Source organism: Prinia subflava, chromosome 1 (genome assembly GCF_021018805.1).
Source record: "Prinia subflava isolate CZ2003 ecotype Zambia chromosome 1, Cam_Psub_1.2, whole genome shotgun sequence".
NCBI lineage: Eukaryota > Metazoa > Chordata > Aves > Passeriformes > Cisticolidae > Prinia > Prinia subflava.
Genome location: NC_086247.1, coordinates 150,417,124 through 150,438,033, shown reverse-complemented (window position 1 = coordinate 150,438,033; position 20,910 = coordinate 150,417,124). Strand labels below are relative to the sequence as shown.

The 20,910-nt window shown below is 40.5% G+C and overlaps 1 protein-coding gene across 1 annotated transcript; it reads right to left on the bottom strand.

The window, feature by feature from the left end:
• Window positions 1-1,113: 1,113 nt before the first annotated feature.
• Window positions 1,114-20,672, bottom strand: AQP1 (aquaporin 1 (Colton blood group)). Its single transcript, XM_063416837.1, has 4 exons — window positions 20,167-20,672; window positions 4,800-4,964; window positions 4,595-4,675; window positions 1,114-3,113 (listed from the first exon to the last, which is right to left on the bottom strand). The coding sequence occupies exons 1-4, from the start codon at window positions 20,554-20,556 to the stop codon at window positions 2,934-2,936; spliced, it is 816 nt and encodes a 271-aa protein (XP_063272907.1). The 5' UTR covers window positions 20,557-20,672; the 3' UTR covers window positions 1,114-2,933.
• Between the last annotated feature and the right edge of the window lie 238 nt (window positions 20,673-20,910).

Here is a 20,910-nt window from a genome sequence, read left to right as displayed (position 1 = left end):
GCTGCTTCATGCCTTTAATTCCTTCCCTGGGTATGCTTCAACTATTTTAATGAGCTGATGATAACTTTGAAGGGTGCTTGTGTAGCACAAAGCAAAACCATTCGTGCCAGGAGTGGGAGCACCGTTAGCAGCCATGGCCTCAATCCCTGCTCTCAGTTCAGGGTCTAAGTGCTACAAAAGCACTTTAAAATATATCATTAAACTTCTCCATCTTTAAGAAGAATGGAGGGGTTTAAGTCTGGAATTCACCTTAAATACTTTTGATTAATTTAATTTTCTTAAGAGGTTTACTGTAAATTGTTTAAACATTGTCACTGTAAATACAAGGTCTTGTGGAAACAGTCCCCTCCCACAGCAGGGGATTGGAACTAGGTGATCTTTAAAATCCCTTCCAACACAAAACTTTCAATGATTCTATGATTCTACAAAATACACCAACATATCACACTTTGTTTACATTCATTTGTTGTTTTTTTTTTCTTCACTAGTGAAACAATTATTATACATCTTTAATTTATTTTATTTATTATTTTAGTGATCATAAGCTAGAGCAGCTAATATGGTGCGGTCCTATCACAACCCAAATGGAAAGAGAGTGTTTTTTTGTCTTCACAGTTTTGGACTTTGAAACATGAAAGAATAAACCAAGTTCTTTGCAAGGTGTAGACTAAGGAACAAATTGTGAATCTCACATTTTCTACACCATTAACTCTTAAGTTGCCTGAAGTTTGACAAAATAAACTATTTACTGGGGGTGAGTTCTGCAGCTCTTCTGGCTCTCTCTCTGGCTCAGAGATTCTGCAAGTCAAAAATGGGTTAATTTGGAGTCAGTGGAGGCACTGGGATAAAAACAAATAAAATTGGAAAGATATTCTAGAAAGTGGGTACGTGATCCTGGTACTCTGCTTCATTTCTAAGTGTGATATGGAAGAGTTTACTTCCAGGTGAGAGTCTGCTTTGTCTGCCACAAAAACAAAGAACATTCCCTAAAGGACATCAAGAGAAGAGTGGAAAAGTAGAAATTGGCTCAGTCTTACAAGTGGGCACCTGAAAAATGGCACAGAAAAATTAAATTGCATTACATGACAAATTAAAAATGAAGAATCATGTACATTTCATTTGTTAGCACAACTGATTTTGTTTATTTTAAAACCGCCCCAAAATCCAATCATGCTCTATGTACATAGGCAATACATGGGATAGCACATCAAATGTAGACAAGAAAGATAAAATATATTCTGGTTTATTTTGCTGGTGATTTTTTTTCTTTTTTTGTTTTCCATCCGCTCAAGCTGATGAAATGATCCAACCCATACAGATTCCTATGCCAGTCCTACTTCACCTCCCAATCCCACCCTGTCTCTCAGAGAGGGGAATCCATCCCATTACCTCTGGGGGGTTTTGCTGGATGCTGGAATGTGCTGATTTTCAGTCAGTTCCTCTGGACCTCGTTTCTTATGGAGAATTGTTTAGTGCAGAACAAGTGTATCAGCACGGATCTGCTTTAACTATAGTCTATAGTTAGTAGGTAAGACCAGCTAATGCTTTGGGTTACTCAGGAAATCATAAGTAGCACACACACACACAAATTTAAACAGAAAATAATCTTCCACGTCATTTAGGTTGTTATTTTCTTTCTTGTGTCCAGTGTCCTTTATTTCGCTAAGCACTGCTGCAATTCTTTCCACTTGTGTTTATGCTCTTATTTTCTTACAAAACAGTACACTAGGCTTTCTGTATAAAACATATATATAAACATTTATATATATATATATATAAAAACAAAGCAACCACCCCCAAAATGGACTTACAGGTATGTATTTGTCCCTCTTTAGAAAATATACCGTGTGTACATCTTTTTGTGGTCCCTGAATGTCACAGCGCTGGCTATTGGAATGGGGTCAGAGAAAAAGGGGACTTCTTTCCTCCTTGTTTTGCTTTAAATCAAATGATAAATTACACAAGGTGAACAAAAGCAGAGGAGTCACAGGAACCATCAGATCCTCTTTACACATTGGCACCATGTGGCTCTTGTTGCCATTGTTGTTGCTACTCTCCAATTTGACTTCTAGTTATTACTTCCCAGGAATTAATATATATATATATGTTTGTTTGGTTTTTTTTGTCACGTGTATTCTCCTCTCACAAGCTGCTGGAGGCAAGTTCAGGGAGAATGACACACTAGAAAGTCTGAAAGATCCTGTGACTCTGGAAATTCTTATCCTGCCTTACTTTTCTGTCCCTCTTTCTCAAAGATGATCAGTCATTTAGGAAATGATGGGTAATTTTATAAAGCAACTAATCTTTAGTAACCTTTCCTTCCCAAAGATGTTTTTGGATGATGATTTGAGACTGGGTTTTTTCCCATTCATTGCTGGCATTAGATGCCAGCCTTGCATTTTTGTATAAATATGTATAAATGTATAAATGTTTTTTCAGCTGTAAGGCTTTCATTATTTGAACAGGTTGTTCTCTGTCCTCAATATCTATTCTTTCAGGAAACAAACTGGTCATTGGAACTACTTATCATTACTGAGTGATGTGGTGGGAGAACCCCCCACACTAAATACACCTCAAAATTGGGTGGTACCAAGTGAGGGGTTAAACTTCAGTCCAATTTATTTGGGTTGTGAAAAGGGGGCCTAAATAAACTTCACCCCAGTTATTTAGGTCATGACTTCTCAACCTAAAGACTCTGTAATTGAAAAACCCCAGATATAAAAAATGCTATTAGGATTGGGGAAAAAAATCAAAGAAGAAAAATAAAAGGAAAACTGTACTGAATTAAAAAACCAAAGTACTGCTTGCTGGTTTACAAAGAGTCTATAACACTGATAAAATCTTCGGAAACCAATGTTCTGCGCACGTTTTTTTTTTTACTTTCTGTTTTTTTGTTTTTTGTTTTGTTTTCTTTCTTCTCTCCATGCCCTTCTTTATTTTGGCTTCATTTCAACCCGGGAGTTCATGTCATCCCCTTCCAGGTCATACTCTTCCACTTGGCCACTGGTCCACACCTTCATGCGGTCGGTGAGGTCGCTGGTCCTGGGCGCCAGGATGAAATCGTAAATCAGGGCAGCACTCGCTCCTCCAATGATTGGGCCAACCCAGAAAATCTGGAATACAAATCCAAGCCACTGCATCAGGTATTTCTGTGTTTGAAGCTCCTCTGAGGACCCTGATATTTGCAGCCTGTCCACCTGAATGTTTTCTTTACCACACGGCATAAAACCAGGAATTTGTCACCATGTATTGGGGATAGACCCAGAGGGGAATTGCTGTGACTATGTTGTCAAGTTGTGACATTTAAAATCAGTTACCTACTGCTAAAACATCTCTGCTACTCCAGATAGAGTTGGCAGGGGGGCATAATTTCTACAACCACAGGGCATCAGTTTCCATTCTCCTGTTAAATTCCAGTGACAGGTGAATTTGAAGGTAATACTTAACGAGGTGCTTAAATTGCCACTAGATGCTGCTTAGCTGGTAATATTGCTGTGATTGAACTGGCCTAACCCCTTAAGAAAATTAAAATTTAAAAGGAGAGGTAATAAAAGGATTTTAGTAGAAAAGTTGATTTTGTTAGAAGCAACAGAAGATATTGAAGACTTTGCAGGGCCAAAGCACTACTGAGTATGAAAACTCAATATTTTATTCAGCAATATCAGTAGTTTAACACACATTTAATAATCTCTATCTTCTTCTGCCTCTACAAAGGATAATAATGTTCCTATTAAATTCTGAAAATATCAGCTCTTCACTTAGTTGCTTCCCTTTAGTGTCCTAATAACAATGTCCAAGTGGTAGACGCTGCCAAATTTTCCCAGTGTCCTCCTCCTTTTTACTCTTTAAGTTAAAACTGAATCCGTATCCAAAATTTTCACAACCCCATTGTACTACCACTAAATTTCCACCTGTGCCTGTGCAACTAGCTGCCAAAATCGTGAGTAGGAGAGTTGGAACAGCTCCTATTTAATATACTGAAGAACACATGCTCATTTACAACTTCATATCAGCCTTCTTTATTGAGCTTTGGTGAATAAGTAAGTTTTTGTGAGGAACCTCATTTTAACAACACATAAACACAAGGAATAATCTAAAATTTATTGTGTTTCCAGAGCACTTATCCTTGAAAATATATAAGCAGACACTCAGCTTTAAGATGCTAAATATTTTATTAGCTCTTAAATATTGGATGATACATTTCAGCTTATAAATCTGCTTTGGAATCTTTCTAAATTGGGTTTTACCAGATTAAGCAGTAGCACTTTACAAATTTATTTTAAGCAATAAATACACAATACAGGATTTTGTGTAATAAAGCCTAAACAATTAAAATGTTCAAAATAAATAAATATAAAGGGGAATAACCAAAGACAATGTCCTGTATTACTTTGAGGACAAAGACTGAATGAGTCTGAGAAGTTTTTGTTTGCCTGAGGCTGGTCAAGATTGAAAGGAGAATATTCTTTGTTAAATGAAAAGGAAATGCCAGCTCTCTGACTTGATCCTAATGATACGTGTTGAACTGTTTCTGATCTTGTAGGCTATGTGTTTTCAGAGCCTCTTGTCAGTTAAACAAATTTACTCAACTTACCCAGTGATTTTCAAAGTTGTTGGCGATGAGCGCTGAGCCGAAAGATCTGGCTGGGTTAATCCCACAGCCGGTGTAATCAATCTAGGGGGGCAGAAAGAGAACCAGAGGTGAGGCACAGATGAAGCTTCCCCCTCATCCCCCTGCCTTCACTGGCCCACCCCGAGGTGGGGAATGGCAGATACAACCTCTGAGGGCTAAAACTTACAGCGAGAAGGTGTCCCAAGGCAACAGAGAGACCGATGGCCAAAGGCGCCGATCCCGAGACGTCGTTCCTTCTGCGGTCTGTGGTGGCCAGGACACACAGCACCAGCTGGAAGGTGGCAATGATTTCAATTCCCAGCCCTTGGCCTGCATTGATTCCCTCTGAAAGCTGCATGGAGGCAAGAAGGAAAATGTTAATTCATATTCCTGCATGACTTCAGCTCAGTGTAACAAAGTTCTGCAATCTATTTCCTCAATATGAAGATGCAGGTCTGCACATCCAGTTCCTTCCTGGGATTCCTTTTGCTTAACAGAGGAAAAATAGGAATAAATACAAAAAAAAAAATGAAGATAATTAAGTTTTGAAACACTCCCTGCTGTACTCAAGCCTAGTCATAAGCAGCTTTGTTTTATCCAGCGTGGTTGAGTGGTTGCTGCTTCCAGCCAAAGTGAACACTCAGCCACTGGGCACAGTGAGAGTGTAACTGATCTACATGTGAGAAACAAATCAGCCAGAGAATCACCTTCAGCAGGATTTACTTTTTCAGATGTCAGCTGTGGTGCCTTAGGACAGTCACTCATCATTTTAGGGATTTCCACATTAATATTAAGACATTAATATTCCACCTATACTGTGAATCAATTGCCTGAAAATATGCCTCTAATGCCACAGGGAATACCCCGAGATTTTCATGGAGTTTGTGTGGGACTGGTAGATGAGACAGAAGACCAAATTTATATAAAAAATTTATAGATACTAATATTTAGCCAATATATCTTCAGTTTGCACAGATAAAGGTGTAGTCAATGGAGATGAGATCCATTCACCTGATGAAATAAATGGGGTCATTTGAAAGCTCTGTCTTTTTTTTTGTTTGTTTTACAGATCTCATTCAACTACAAAGAGCTTAGACACCTAACTCACAGGTGAACTATTTTTGGTGTCTTAGACTCAAACCGAATCTCATTTAACTTCCTTGGTTTACATTAAAAAATTCTCCAGCTAAGGAATCCCAAGGGGCTAATGGAAGTGCTTCCATTTTCTACTGATGTAGATTATCTAGAAAAACTCAGACTGTCAGAGATAAATATTCAAATGGTATTATTACTCATGAAATTATCAGAGTTTCTTGTAAGTGCTGTAGAACATATTGAAACCATGGTGATTCACACAAATGGACATTACAGAGCAGAGAAATGCTGTCATATTTCAGGAGTACTGCTAAATCTTGCACCTAACAAGAAACCATGGAGGTAAACCATTTGATGTTATAACCAGTTTTGAGTTCTGCTTTTAGTTGCTGTATTCAGTGGTGTCTTCATTAAGTCAAGACAAGTCTGTTACTGAGCTGAATAACTTGCTGTTAAGTAGAAATAACTCACTTGCACAGATGGGATGAGACATGAGCTTGGCCACAGGCCAGAGAACTGGGAATGAGACTCAGAGTAGGAAGCAAACTCTGTAAAACTTTGATTAATTTGTGCTATCAGTAGGTTATCACATCTGTCAGAGCCCCTGCATTAAAAACTGCTGGGTCATACATGGCAAAAAACATAATTACATGTTATTGTGACCTATCCAGAACAATGAAACCACGGGAAATCCTGCTGTTAATCTGATTTTGTGGTTTATGCCCTAATTTCCCCAAAGCTAATATTTAAAAAACCTTAAAACTTGAAGATGGCTAACTGAACTATTTCACTTTTCCACAGCTGCTGTTCACATTTCTTGTTTCCTCTCTGGAACAAAGTTTAATATCGAATTCCCAAGCAATGGAAGTCATTTGAATATTTCCGCAGCATAAATCTGATTTTTTGAATCCTGCTAATCTGAAACACTAATAATGTATTTTTATAGCTCATTTTTTAACATGCTGGAATGATATCCTTTGAGCTGGAAGTAGTTTATCCACAAATAGAAGGGAATTCTGGTTGAAGGGATGGGAATTTTGGTTCCTTCAGCATCCACAGAATAGAAATTGAAATCCATTAATGAAACCTTCATCATTGGTAGGACTGACAAGTGAGAAGTGTGAGTCTGACATAAATGCACCCATATGAGATGCACTGAAAATTGCAGGATCCATAAATTCATGCCTGATATCTCTAAATTGATATTCTATTGATTTGTAAGTTTTAAAAATGAATACTTTTTTTTTTTTTTCCACTGGAGAGACAGTGGAATTTTTGTCTCTCAAAAAATTAGGCTTCCAATGCATTTCCTTTTATCAAAACCAATGTAAGAATCTGGACTATATACCCTCTGGAAAAATCTCATATTTGGAAGGCCAAATGGCCAAACTCAAAAGCCAGGTGTCTTAGCAAATAAGTGATGTGCATATGCCCAAAAAGCAAAAATTCTTTTCTATCATAATGTAACCCCAGAAAAGCCAGAGCTTATGCAGCAATGTTAGCACTTGACAAAGCCTTGACACTTTAAAAGATTAAACACTGGCCAGCCATTGGGTTTTCCCTTCACTTGAAGGGCTTTTAGAAAAGACAATAAGAGCAAAATTATTCTTTAAAAACCTGTGATAATCCTCATCTTTGAGAGGCTGAAATCATATTCTTCCTTTCCCTCCAGGAAAAACACATCCTACAGCTGACGTGACTTGAGGTCATTCTCCCTGCTAATCAACACTTATTGATGGGCTGTGTGGAATCAAAGAAAACCTGGAAATATCATAGGAAACCTTTTGCTTTCCTCCAGCCGGGTAATTTTCTGCTGCCTGCCAGGAACGTTGAGATTCCACTGTGAGAGCAAGGACTCTGGGCCGTGTTCCAAAAATGGGACAAACCCAGGCCAGCCTTGGATGTCCTGCTTTGCTGGGGGCTGTGGATCTGCAGTGTGTAAGTGTAGGATAACAGAGGTTTTATTTGCCTCCTTATCAGGGCTAAATTATCACTGCAGCAGCAGCCTGGGCCATCCATGGTACACATGGAGCAGCACTGGTGTTCACCACCCCGAGCACACCCCAAAAAAAATTTAGAAAGGGAATAGGAAGGTGCATTCCCTTCTCTCAAGTTAAAATGTACATGTACATATTTATATATTTATATTTTTATTTATATATTTATATATTTATATTTTTATTTATATATTTATATATTTATATTTTTATTTATATATTTATATATTTATATATTTATATATTTATATATTTTTATATTTTTATATTTTTATATTTTTTATATTTATATATTTATATATTTTTATATATTCATATATATTGGTATATTGGTGTATATTTATAGTGTTAGTTATAGTTGTTATATTTATATTTATATTTATATTTATATTTATATTTATATTTATATTTATATTTATATTTATATTTATATTTATATTTATATTTATATTTATATTTATATTTATATTTATATTTATATTTATATTTATATTATCATCCTTATTCACAGAGGATTTGCAAGACTTACCCAGATTTTGCACCTTTTGAATCTCCTGGTTTAATCTCTTGGCAGAACCAGGGAGGCCCAACCAACATGAGTCTGCTTGTATTCTCTGTGTGTTATTCAGGACTTTAGGGAAAGCCTAAATTTTTTTAGAATATTTTGTGGAATATCATATGCCAGGAGCTTCAGGGTTGTCTAAAGCTTAATCTGATTTTAGTAGGAAGCAGTACCACACATTGGAGACCTGACTAAAAATCAACAGCTCTTCTTAACATCAGCCATTCTGCTACTGAGAATGTCCAGAATACAAGGTGACCAACAACTCTGGTTCCTAAACAGACAAAATAATGCTTTGAAACAAGACACAGCCACCTGCAGTGCAGTGTTGGGGTGAAAAGGACCCTTTCCAATGACCTGTACCCACACTGCAATGCCTTTTTCCCTGCACTGGTACCTCTTACCAGTGGTCACAGGGTGTGTGAGCTGACATTGCATCTGTCCTTGGTGTATCTGCTGGGAAATTTTGGCATCTTCTTTTTGCATTCCAATAATCCTCATTAAGGTAACAGAAAAAATGTCAGAGGGCAGGGAACAGCTTGGCAACTCCCTGAGCTTTTCAGGCTTCAGACCTGGGAGACTTGAGGAGTGGATTCAGTGCTTTAAGGAGCCAAACATGCTCTAAGGAGTTAAATGAAACACACAAACCCATATTCATCTCCAAGAGAGTCTACACAGACTTCTTTCCCTTTTTTGTTCACATGAATAATTCCACTAAACTTCATTTCTAAGTCAGTGTTTTGACAGAAGAAGCACCAGAAACACACATAATAAATGGACTGAATCATTGGCAAGATGTGAGAGTTATCTGTGGACACATCTATCTGATCAGCTTGCAGTGAGTAATTCCCCCTCGATGCTCACAGCTCCCAGACTAGAAGCAGAACATGTAGACACCCCAAGGGAGGTGCATCCTTCTGTGAGCTGAATTCCACCATTTCCAGCCTTAACAATCCCATGATTAATATTTTCTCCCCTACTTCACTGTGCATCTGAGCAAGGCCATGGAATAAAAGTCTACAGGAATTCAGTAAATGTACAGAAATCACATCTTCTTCAGAAAACTCCTGAGATGCAACTGACTGGAAACTAAGGAAGCATTGAAAGCACAGTGACTCAAGAGACATTCAAATGAGGAGTGTTAAACCCCAAAAAAGCATTATCTAGACATGAACATGAGAGTAACAAGTTGAGAGGAACCCCTGCTTCATGTCTTAGGAAATGGGCAGTGGCCACATCACTTCCAGCTCTCCATAACATCAGACAGGAGATGGGAACTACACAGTTTGTTTCTCAGAAGTGCCCTTAACTACCATGTTTAGCTGACTGACTCCCACAGCAATAATTTGGGCAAATTAATGGTATGTTTTCTTTCCTTTTGATTTTTTTTTAATTTTTTTTTTTTTTTTTAGGGCAGGATATTTACAAGTTGTCCGCCTTCGGAAGAGAAACGGGGACAGGAAATTAAACTGGCCCAAGGTAAACCCCACTGTGTACTTCTCCAGTGGCTTCATATTTTTCTCATTATGAGGGAGAGTATATCAAGTCCAAACCTGTTTCCCGTTATATGGATAAGACACTTTGTTATGCAAGGTGGTTCCACCACGTGGTGCTGAGCTCCATCATCTCATCCAACAAATCCTTAGCCCTGGATTGGAGCTTCTAGGGCCCAGCTTCCTTTCATATAACAGGGATTAGTTTCTCATTGTTCCAGAAAAAAAAAAAAGAAAAAAAAAAGAAAAAAAAAAAAAAAAAGAGGCCTCTGGAATTGCAGAAGTCTATTTTTTAGCAGGGAAATGCCAGTTTTCCCCATTCTTATGAAACAGCAGAGCAAGTCCTGCCTGCTGGTGTGGTTTTGAGGGAGAAAATTTAAGCCACAGCATTTTTAATGGCTGGGACTTCTCTTCCTTGCATATCCTCACCATCCTACCTAAATTATCACCTTTTCTCTGCCATGGCAGACATTTTTCCTACAATTCGCATTTTATTCAAGGAAATTCTTGCTGTCTTACAGCATTTTCTTCTTATAGCTTAACATTTCCCTTCTCTGACTTTCCCTCTTTTACTGAATAAGGAAAAGTTTAGATGGTTCATTCTCTCTTCATCATCCCCCCTTTTCAAATAATAATCATTCTTTTTTATGCCAACTATCTATAATTTAAGTGTTTGGCTGGTAAAGTTCTTAAATAGGATGTTCTACAAATCTAACCTCAGAAATTCATCTCCCTTCTTCCCTCCAAACCACATCCCAGTGTCTTGCCTGTCATTTTGTTTGACTTTTCTCACTCTTTGAGCTCCAAGTCAGTCATGAAGAGAACTTGATGATTTCCATATTGATAACAAACCTTTATTCTCCTGGAAGTCTATCCCACATGTCCATAGCTATAAAGTGTCCCTTGAGTGATAGTCAAAATTGATTCAGAGACTTCATCCCCGGCTGTTTAACTACAGTTATTCACTTCTATTTGACATAATCACTCTGAAATGGATGTTTTTATACCCATTAATGGAGTATTAGGGATTCAGGGAGTGCAAAAGTCTCATTTCTTTAGTAAGGAGAGACAGGCAAAGATCTAAAGAGTTTCACTTAAAATTATACGACAGGAGCCTCAGAAGGTGCTTGTGAATTAGCTTTGGATCGTATCCTACATCAACAAGGGAAGCATTCAGCAGAACCTGGGGACAAAACATATTGTCCTCTGCTAGATTATCCTTCCTATAAATACAGCCTGAAGAGCTCTAAAGGGGGCTCATTCAATTCCCAAAGCAGAAATCATATTTTCCGTTCTTTGGGCAGCAGACACCCTCCAGGAACAAGGCTAAGCTCCCTCCTCCCACCCTCTGCAGGCTGAGGAGAAATTATCCAGGGCTTTTTGTTGTAGTGCCATGGAGAGAAAGAGGGGAGAATGATTATTACATTAAACCAGAGCACATAAAATCTGTATTTCAGACCAAGACAGGCAGTAAAACTCAGTTCCTCTACAGGACGTGCATTTAGCACAGCTGGTCAGAGACAGACAATTTTTTAATTTGCACTTTTATTTTTTGATGTGCCTCTGGGAAAGTTGCTTGGGAGAAACTTTTTTTTTTTTTTTTGGTTAAATGTTGCTGCTGAGAAATAAACAATGTCTATTCAGAGGATGAGGACTTGTGAGGTTTTGTATTTTTTTTTTTTTTACCCGGCCAAACCCAAGCAAATAGTTAATTTTCTGTAATAGTTGAAGCACTCATTTATACCACAGAGCTGTTTATTATCTCCTCTATTACCAGACCAGGAGGAGATGGTATTTCAGTGGGGAATTTTGGGCATATCTGAATTTGGAGCCGAATAGGATCATCCTTTCTGTGTTGTTACTGGAATAACACCTGAATTTGCACAAACCTCACAGTATGGCTGTTGGCAAAGTAATATTCATTTTATATTTCTAGACAAACTCCAGCAAATCTCTGAAGTTCTCAAAAATTGTGCACAGCATTGAAGACTTGGCATTTCCATGGGGTTAAAAACCAGCTCTGAGCCTGTGCAATTGAGGAACTGGGGGAACAATTCCAGCTCCTTCATTTCTCCACCTTGTTCACCAAGCAAGAACTCCTAACAAAGGAAGGAAAAGGGGCCAAAGCTGACCTTGCCCATTCCAAACACAGCCATCAGTGCCCCCAGGAGGAGCTGTGTGTGTCTGTGTGTGAGGAAAAGTGCCACATTTCTGCCCTGAAAGCACTCATTGACTCCACTTGGCACAGAATTAGCGTTGAGAGCCTGGAAAAGTTTAGTTTTCTGTGACACCTCCCAGTGGTTCCTAGAGAGTGGATGCACAGGACTCATCCAGGGAAGCACACTGAGGATTTCTCTGCTCCTTTCCAGGCTGTGAGCTGTGCCTTGCAGAGCTCTCAGGCCACATTTTCGCCCTCCTGCTGTTTTTAGTTTCCTCCAGGATGCCTGTCAGGCCCTGTATATTTGATTTAACAGGTTGGTGTTGTGCCTCAGCCTCAGATCTCCAATGAAGCTGCAGGACTCAAACACCAGCTCTGCATGCCAGGAAGTCCAGCACTTTCCCATCAATTACACATTAATAAATACTCAGGGCTCAAAATGTTCCCAGCCAGGCCAGAAAAACCTCCAGGAGACAATTGTGGTACCAGGTAAAGACCCCTCTGTTACTGAACTCCCTCGATTAGTCTGGAGAATGGACAAATAAACAAAAATGTACTACTGCCCTAAAGAAAACAGGCAATTTCCTCTGGAGACAAACAGGAAATTTTTCAAGGCCTATATTTTCTTCCTTGAGTACTTGTGATGTGATTTGGTATCCTTGCTTTAAAAATGCTTCACTTAAAAATATCTATATATTTACAGATAGTGATATTTATTAGGATTCTCTGATTAAGGAAATGTTGTTCTCGGCTCCCTGAAGGTTTATATTATCTGCTAAAATGAGCCCTGCTACAAAAACCTAGATATTTTTCTTACCGTTGCACCAATTTAACCAGAATTACTCCATAATATTCATTCTCTTGTGGACATTTCTATTTGTTCTCAGTCTGTGTTCCTTGCCATGTCAGATCTTGGCTCAGAACCCACATCTACTAATAGATATTTCTTTAAACTCTCCAATGAATTTAAATTAAACATTGAAATATGGGTTTATCTCATTTGAAGAGTCTTTCTGTCCATCTGTCTCTGGTGTGTGAGTGTGTTTGGGGGTGTGCAAACACATAACACACAGAACCCAAATATATTTGGTATAATCAGAGAACTCTATGGAAAGGAAACCAATTTTAACTGTTTATTGGCCACTAAGGAAGGGTAGTGGCAAAATTAATTTTACTTAAATCCTACTTAGTTTGAAACTTGATCTAACACAGAAAAAAATCATTCTCTGAAAATCCCAGCATGACTCCACTTGTATTACAATATTAACTAACCTACCAAAATAATGATGTTTTTAGATCTGTGGCAACTCATTGATTTAAAGACCCTCGTGCAATTTTCAGAATTTTCTACCATTTCTAAGTAGAAATAAATGAAGAGAACCTTAAATTTGAGGCCTGCAGAGCCTTTTCCAAATGGTCGTCCTTGCATCCACTGGCACAAAACACACTTTGATCTCCTCTGTTCTAGCACAAAGTAGTAATGTTATGATTACCAAATTAATAATGGTTTTAGATCTCTGGAAACTCATTGATTTAAACACCTCTGTGCAATTTTCAAGAATTTCTACCATTTCTAAGTAGAAATAAATGAAGAAGACCCTAAGATTGAGGCCTGCAGGGCACTTTCCAAATGGTCATCCTTGGATCCACTGGCACAAAACCCACTTTGATCTCCCCTGTTCTAGCACAAGAGGACTGGGCTGTGGGAGGATGAGCAGCAAGGGCCTCTCCTTGTCCCAAAAAGGGACATGTCCCAAAAAGGGACATGCTGCTGCATCCCTCTGTGCTCCAAAATCCCGGGATATGGCTCTATTGTTAGAGAGGAGCTCAGCAAATCTTCACAGAAATGGAAATTGGATAAGAAGCTCTGAGATCTGAGACAAGCATTAGAGCCATAACCCCGAATTCTCTGGGGGATGGGTGATAACCATCAGGTTTATATCTCAGCCCAGATGTTTCTGCTGTCACTGTGTGAACTCATTAAAAAGAGGCCAAGAGCGTGGCCAGTTTTGAGCAGGTGCCTTTCCTGTGTCCCACCTGCCCTGCCTGGGACCTCTCAGTACAATGCTGGCAAGCCTTAAAAGCCCTCAGCTGCAAAAAACTGACAGGGAACAATGAGCTATTGTTATGACAGTCTTTGTTAAGAAATAAAAATCCCAGATCAATGTCATGTACCGGAACCATTTTGCTCATTTTAAAAAATGCAACAGCTCCTGGTCCCTTGTGAATGTTTGAATTCCCAAGCATGCAGATGTCCCAGCAGAGGCAAGGTTGGCAGGAGAAGCCTGAACTGGATGAAAATCAGGCAGAGCAGAGGCAGAGAAAGGGAGAATGAAGCTCCTCACTGTCCTAGACTTGAGAAAGGCACAATATATAATCTGCATTGAAAAAAGAAAAGGCATCCAAGGGTTTTTCAACAAACGCTAAAGGTCAGGAACTCAGCTGCGTGTCTTGTCCATCCAGCAGCACCTCTGGAACTGCAATTTTCCACAGTGACTCAGAGGAAAAGCAGCATCTCTTACTCAATTGTCCCCTCACACTGTCAAGCTCTCAGTTTATTTTGGATGTTCTTCCAACTCGAGCCGGCTTTGTTTAATTGGAGGTTGGAGAACGGGCTCGCAGGGCGCGGGCACGAGGAGATGGGGAAATCACAAGGCAAACACTGAGTCAGCCAGAGCAACCAGGCAAGGCCTGTCCCCCATGGAGAGAAGGGCCCCAGTGTGGACCAAATGTGGGGAGTGTGGTGATTCCCATGGGGAATCCCCTCTGAGACGAGTTCCTAAAAGATGGGAAACATCCCGTGGGGAATATCAGGATAAACACTTTAGTGCTGATCCACAAACACCATTAAAAGCTGTGGCAGGTCTCAACTACATGAAAGGGAATTCCCAGTGCTGGCGTAATATTAAATTTGCACTGGAAATGTAAATTGGGAATTTGTTGGGAGAAAATTCACCAGGCATGGATGCCCTAGAGATAAGATCATCTTCAGATAGATGACAAGGGTCTACATATCTTATCACATCCTATGCTTCACTCTCCTGGAGACAAGAGATTGTTCATCTTCCCCAAGTAGCAGGATAAGGCTGGAGCTGGGGACATGTAGACAGTAAAGGAAAATAAAAAATTAAAAATCTCCAGCACTGAGGTTCCAAGTTGCTCTGTTGCTACTGGATCACAATCCAGCTAAGTGGGAGTAGTTATGGGAAGAGGACTCATTCCCACCACTGGAAGTGTTCAAGGCCAGGCTGGATGGGGCTTGGAGCAACCTGGTCTTGTGAAAAGTGTCCCTGCCCATGGCAGAGGGTTAGATCTTTAAGGCCTCTTCCAACCCAAACTGTTCCATGATTCTGTGGTTCTGTGGTGTGCCTTTGGTGAGGTTGGAAGGGTTCTCAAAGCCTGGCCTGGTGTGAGGAGTCAAAGACAGCGAAGGTTTCCTTTTTCCCTTGAGAAATCCAGAGCTGGACACGGGTGTTTATCCCCAGAGGACATTGCACCCTCGTGTGCACCAGTTCTGCCACGGCTGATCCTGATTTGGGGAGCCCCACAGAGCAGCAGAGACTCAGCCAGTCACAGCAGAATTCCAAAGGGTGCTCCAGCAACAACTCCATACTCCAGGAATAGCATCCGTATGAATATTCACCTGTCTTAAAATGACCTCTGAATCCACTGACCACAGATCTCCTCTGGCTTTTTCAGAGAGCTCCTTAGTTACACAAACAACATTTATCAGTCCGCTGGGTGTTTTCTAAACCCAAGCCCTCCTATTTGTTATTCTTGGTTGTTTTTCTTTTCCCTTTATCTACCCGAGCAACTTTACCTTCACGTCTGTTTTTCTTGCCTACAATTTTTGAACCACTTATAACTTTTAAAATAATATCTTTCATCATAAGCTCAAAGGCAGAGTTTTCAAATAGTTTCTAAATTATAGTCCCGAGAGTTAGGGGACACATTTCCTGGCACTGTCATCACTATGCCAAAATATAGAAAACTATAAAATTGTGAAAATTGTGAAGCCGTGTCTGCATTTGTCAAGAAGTTCTAATTATTTAAATATAGCTATATTTTTAGCTCAGGTTATTAAATAGATAGATAGATAGATAGACAGATAGATAGAGAAATATAAAATAACAAGAGCTAAACAAATTTTCTGAGCATGTTTTTAAAAGTTGGATAAAAGTTCTCCAGTGAAACATTGTTTAACAGCAAATATTGTGTTACTTTACAGCACAGAAGTCTCGTCTCACCCCTCTTTCCTGCTTGAGCTCTCTGTTGGTCATTAACTGCCTTGTTGAGTAGTTTGTTCCATTATCCAAACTCCAGATCTGTCCTCACCAGACAATAGCCAGCTCTGCTGGCAGATGAGTGCATTTTGGATCTGGTATTCTCTATTCTTACAGCTTTACCTAATGGAAATTTGTAACATGTAGTAATTCAGATTCCAAAAAAAGATACAAGATGATGTAAGGAAAAATATTTAAATTTTTAGAAGAGCAAACACACTGCATACTCCTCTTCCAGCTTCTCCAATTCTCAAATTTTTTACTTTGGAACCCATGCCCCTACTAAAATATATTGGAAGTTAAGTGTCTTAAAAGGATTCAGTAATCTAAATACATCCCTGAGTGTTGTCCAAAATGTCCTACTCAGGACCAGCCAAAGTAACTAAAAATATATCTGTTGACTTAAGCAAAGTTTGGATCAAAATCCTAATGTGTGACTGGTTTGCTTGTCTTAGTGTAAACCAGACCTTAATACTGAACATGTTAAAGGAACATCCTGCATTTTCATCCTCCCTTCTTTCTCCTCAGCCTTGTACTGCCCATGGCTGGGTTTTGTGCTTCATTTGATTGTTTTTCCTTTTTTCCCCTTTGTGCAGTGAGAAATACATGGATTTATCTCACTTAATTTTGGATACTCAGCAGAGGCTTCCGAGCCTGGAGCCTCAGCATGGGAAAGAGGAGCTGGGTGTCTCTGGGAGCAACTCAACAGATTTAAAGGTGGAAGTGCCTCTCTTTGTCTCTCATTCTGTGTGGATTAGAGAGGGGCCAGTGGAAATGGGTTCTCAGCTTGGTCCCTCAGTGCAGGACCTGCAGCCAGGCAGCAGAAATCAGAGTTCAGGCATGCAACCCCACCCAGTAAGCACTGGGAGCACTGGATGGCCACTCACTCCTTTACACTGCCCCCACCACACTTCTGTAAAAAACACCTCTCTAAAAGCATGGCAGGGTCACAAAATCACAGAATTCACAGAATCACCAGGCTGGAAAAGACCTCCAAGATCATCGAGTCCAACCCAGCCCCAACACCTCAACTAAACCACGGCACCAGTGCCACATCCAGGCTTTCCTTAAACACACCCAGGGATGGTGACTCCACCACCTCCCCAGGCAGGCAATTCCATTACACTTTCTGTAAAAAACTTTTTCAGTCAGAACAGAGGACAAAGCCACACACATCCAGACCCTCTTCCCAACCTTATCAAACAAGCAGCACTCTCCTTCTTTAAATTCCTTTTCTGAGCAGGGAATCCACACCTCTCTATCCACAGAAGACAGAGCAGCTGGCAGGGATGCCAGCTCTGAGCCTCCCCTCCTTGTCCTCAGGTTGAAAACCTTTTATAACAATAAAGGCAGCTCTGTGGTTTCTCCTTGTCAGCTCTTTGCTGAAGGAAGCCCCTCGGTGCTGTGGTTTTGGGATGTGCCCCGTTGGCATCGGCTCTGCCCAAGCACAGCCCCTCTGCTGCTGCTCCCCCATGCCTTGGGCTCAGACCCAGGTCCCCCCAACCCTCCCCTGCCCAGGCACTCCAGGCTTGTCACTGGGAAATGAAAGGATTTGCCTTCCTTTCTTTTCCTCTGTAGTTCTTTCTCTCAAGGGAGAAGAACAGCTGCTGCACTCACTATCCCCAGGGGGGTCTCCCCACCATCCTCCAGCCAGAACATTTATAACTGGATGTGAAAGAAAAAAGAAACAAAATTCTGAATATTTTCCAGTGAAACCAGAGCTTTTAGAAACTATATTCTCTGTTATTCCATTGCACAGAAATTGCTGATCAATTTGTAAAACTTACATGACTTACACTGAGCCCTGCCTGGTTTTGCCTTTGTAGCTTGAGGAGTTACTGGCTGAGGAGCAAGGAGAGCTTCACCCCCCCCTCACAAATGGCCAGGTTTAGAGCTCTGGTTAGAGGAAGGAACCAGTCATCAGGATTTTATGGAAGCAAAAGGGAAAAACCAAGCTTAAGTGCTACCAAAACCAGACCTCCCGTGTTTAATGGCAGTTGGACCTCTCGAGGAAACCACTTGGGCGGACACCCTGTCCCGTGTGGTTGAGCTGTTCCCTCTGTCAGTGGTTTCAGAGGGAAAGATCACGTCTCAGACTCGCAGCCAGAGCCTTCTGGAGTCAATAAAATTACTTGCTCTTTCTCTCCAAAATGTTTTGAGTTAACCCATCAACATTTCCAAAGCACTGGCAGGATGGAACAGCTGCAGGCACCGGGAGAGAGGGAGGTGAGCAGCCAACCCACAGGGGTGGATGATACTGAGCTGCCCAGGAATCACCTGAATATCAGATTTTATTCTGTTTTGAAAACTTGATTCACATTCTGAATTACCTGTAATATCAAATCACAGTATGCAAAACCATATTGCTCTTGTGCCGAAGTTATTTTAGAAGAGATGTTGCATTTGCAGCTTTATGTCCCAAATACCCTTGTGACTTCAAAAGGGCAGAAGATTTCAAATTAGCTCAATTTGCAAACTGCAGTCGGGAATATTCTGCAAGAAAGGGGCCAAGGAAAATACGTGAAATACTTGTTCTTAAGAGATCAGGTCAAATAATTGACCAGAAGGAATTTCCATTTATAGCACTGTGTGTGCTGCAGTGGCCGTGGCAGCACTGCCTCTGACAGTAGGATGATTTCAAGTTTAAAAGTGTATTTATAATTTTTTTTCCCTCCTATTATGCTACAACAACAACAGCAAAATGACATTTTGAAGAGGAGGAGTTGTGGCCAGGCAGTTTTTAGGCAGCATGATGTGAGCATCTGGCTGAGAGACAGCAGGAACCTGCACCCCAGTTACCTGCAGCTTTTCTTCCAGTTTAAATGTGAGAATTCAGGATTTGTCCAATTTTTGCCCAGAAACGCACAGGTAGGACAGCTGGAATTCTGTCAGGCAGGATCTGAGCACTGTGCCTAATGCAACAGGTACTGCTCACACCTTTGGGGGTGGGATTTCTCCTGCTGCACACCTCTCTCTGCTCCCGAGGGTTTTCACTGCAGCCATCACCAGGATACACAAACTATTAATTAAATACTGAAAATGAACCACGTTTAAAGAAGCAAAAACAGCACTGGAGTATGCACATTAATCAGCATGTTACCTTAGAGACCCTCAGAAGCACAACAGGTCATAAAACTGCCACTTATTTCAGAGTTAAATTGCCATCAAAAGACACCTTTCAGCAACTTGGATATACAATGGTGAATACAAGAAAAACTGAGCACGACCAGAATGTCCTAAAGCTCCAAAACCAGGGTGGGGAGGAAGGACCATCCCTGTGACATCCTGGTTATCAGTCAGGACTGGATCCTCTGCTACAACAAACAGACTGAGGCCACCAGCACCAACAGAACCCCTGCACCTTCAGTAGACTACAAGTGCTACATTTCTACCCCAAAAAGAGGAGAAAAAAAAAAAAAAAGAATGAGGAATTGAAAGTTTCTAACTACAGCATCTGCCCCTGCATCTTTACTAGGTTACAGGTGCTACATTCCTATTCAAAAAAAAAAAAAAAAAAAGGAAATAAAGGAGGAATTAAAAGTTTCTAATTATAGTATCCACCCCTGCATCTTTAGTAGCTTACAGTTGCTACATTTCTACTCAAAAAAAGGAAACAAAAATAGGAAATAAAGGAGGAATTAAAAGTTTCTACTCACAGCATCTACCCCCACACCTTCAGTACATTACAGGTGCTACTTTCCTACTCAAAAAATAAAAATTAAAAAAAAAGGAAATAAAGGAGGAATTAAAAGTTTCCACTTACAGCATCTACCCTCTCACCTTCAGTAGATTACAGGTGCTACATTCCTACTCAGAAAATAAAAATTTTTAAAAAATAGGAAATACAGGAGGAATTAAAAGTTTCTACTTACAGCATCTACTCCTGCATCTTTAGCAAGTTACAGGTGCTACATTTCTATTCAAAAAAAAAAGAAAATAAAGGAGTAATTCCAAGTCTCTACTCACAGCGTTCAGCCCCAGGGAGTTGTCCGGCAGGGAGGAGGTGACTCCCGAGAGGATGGCCGTGGCCACCACTGCCCCCAGGCACTGGGCGAGGATGTACATGAGCGCCTTGAAGATGCTGATCTGGCAGCTGAGCAGCAGCCCCAGGGTGACGGCGGGGTTCAGGTGTGCCCCGCTGATGTGGCCCACGCTCTGAGCCATGGTGGCGATGGACAGCCCGAACGCCAGCGACACCTTCACGTTGTCCTGCGACCTCGTCGACGTCTTGTTGGCCACCACGGGGAAGTTGAAGCCCAGGGCCGAGCCGATGCTGATGAAAATAAAAAGGCTCATGGCCAGGAACTCAGCCACCACTGCCCTCCAGAATATTTTCTTTCTGAATTCACTAGCCATCTTTCCTCTCTTTCTCTCTCTTTCTCTCCCCTCCTCACTTTCCCTTCGCCCTCTCTCCCTTCCTTTGCCTGATATTTTTCCTTCGAGGTCTGAAGAGAAATCTGGAGGAAAAATACAGTCCTTGGATTATTTATAGGGCTTTGGGTGGTCTGTAGGAGGGAAGGGGTGTTGCACAAAAGGAGGAAAGAACATCTACATAGATGCTGACTGCTAGATTGATGTAAGACACTGTTTGCCTGCCAAAGTTTTTTTCTTCCTTTTTTTTTTTTTTTTTTTTTTTTTTTTTTTCCTTTTCCCCTCCCTTAACAGCATTCGATCTCTGCCGCCGTTTTTAAGAGCCTTTTAAATATTCTT

What these genes read in the sequence shown, in the direction of transcription:
- AQP1 (XM_063416837.1), bottom strand. Translation starts at nt 20,556, where the DNA reads ATGGCTAGTGAATTCAGAAAGAAAATATTCTGGAGGGCAGTGGTGGCT. An exon ending in CCTTGGGACACCTTCTCGCT is followed by an intron (nt 4,676 to 4,799) that starts GTAAGTTTTAGC and finishes CTGCCCCCCTAG; the next exon opens with ATTGATTACACCGGCTGTGG. An exon ending in ACAACTTTGAAAATCACTGG is followed by an intron (nt 3,114 to 4,594) that starts GTAAGTTGAGTA and finishes TTTGTATTCCAG; the next exon opens with ATTTTCTGGGTTGGCCCAAT.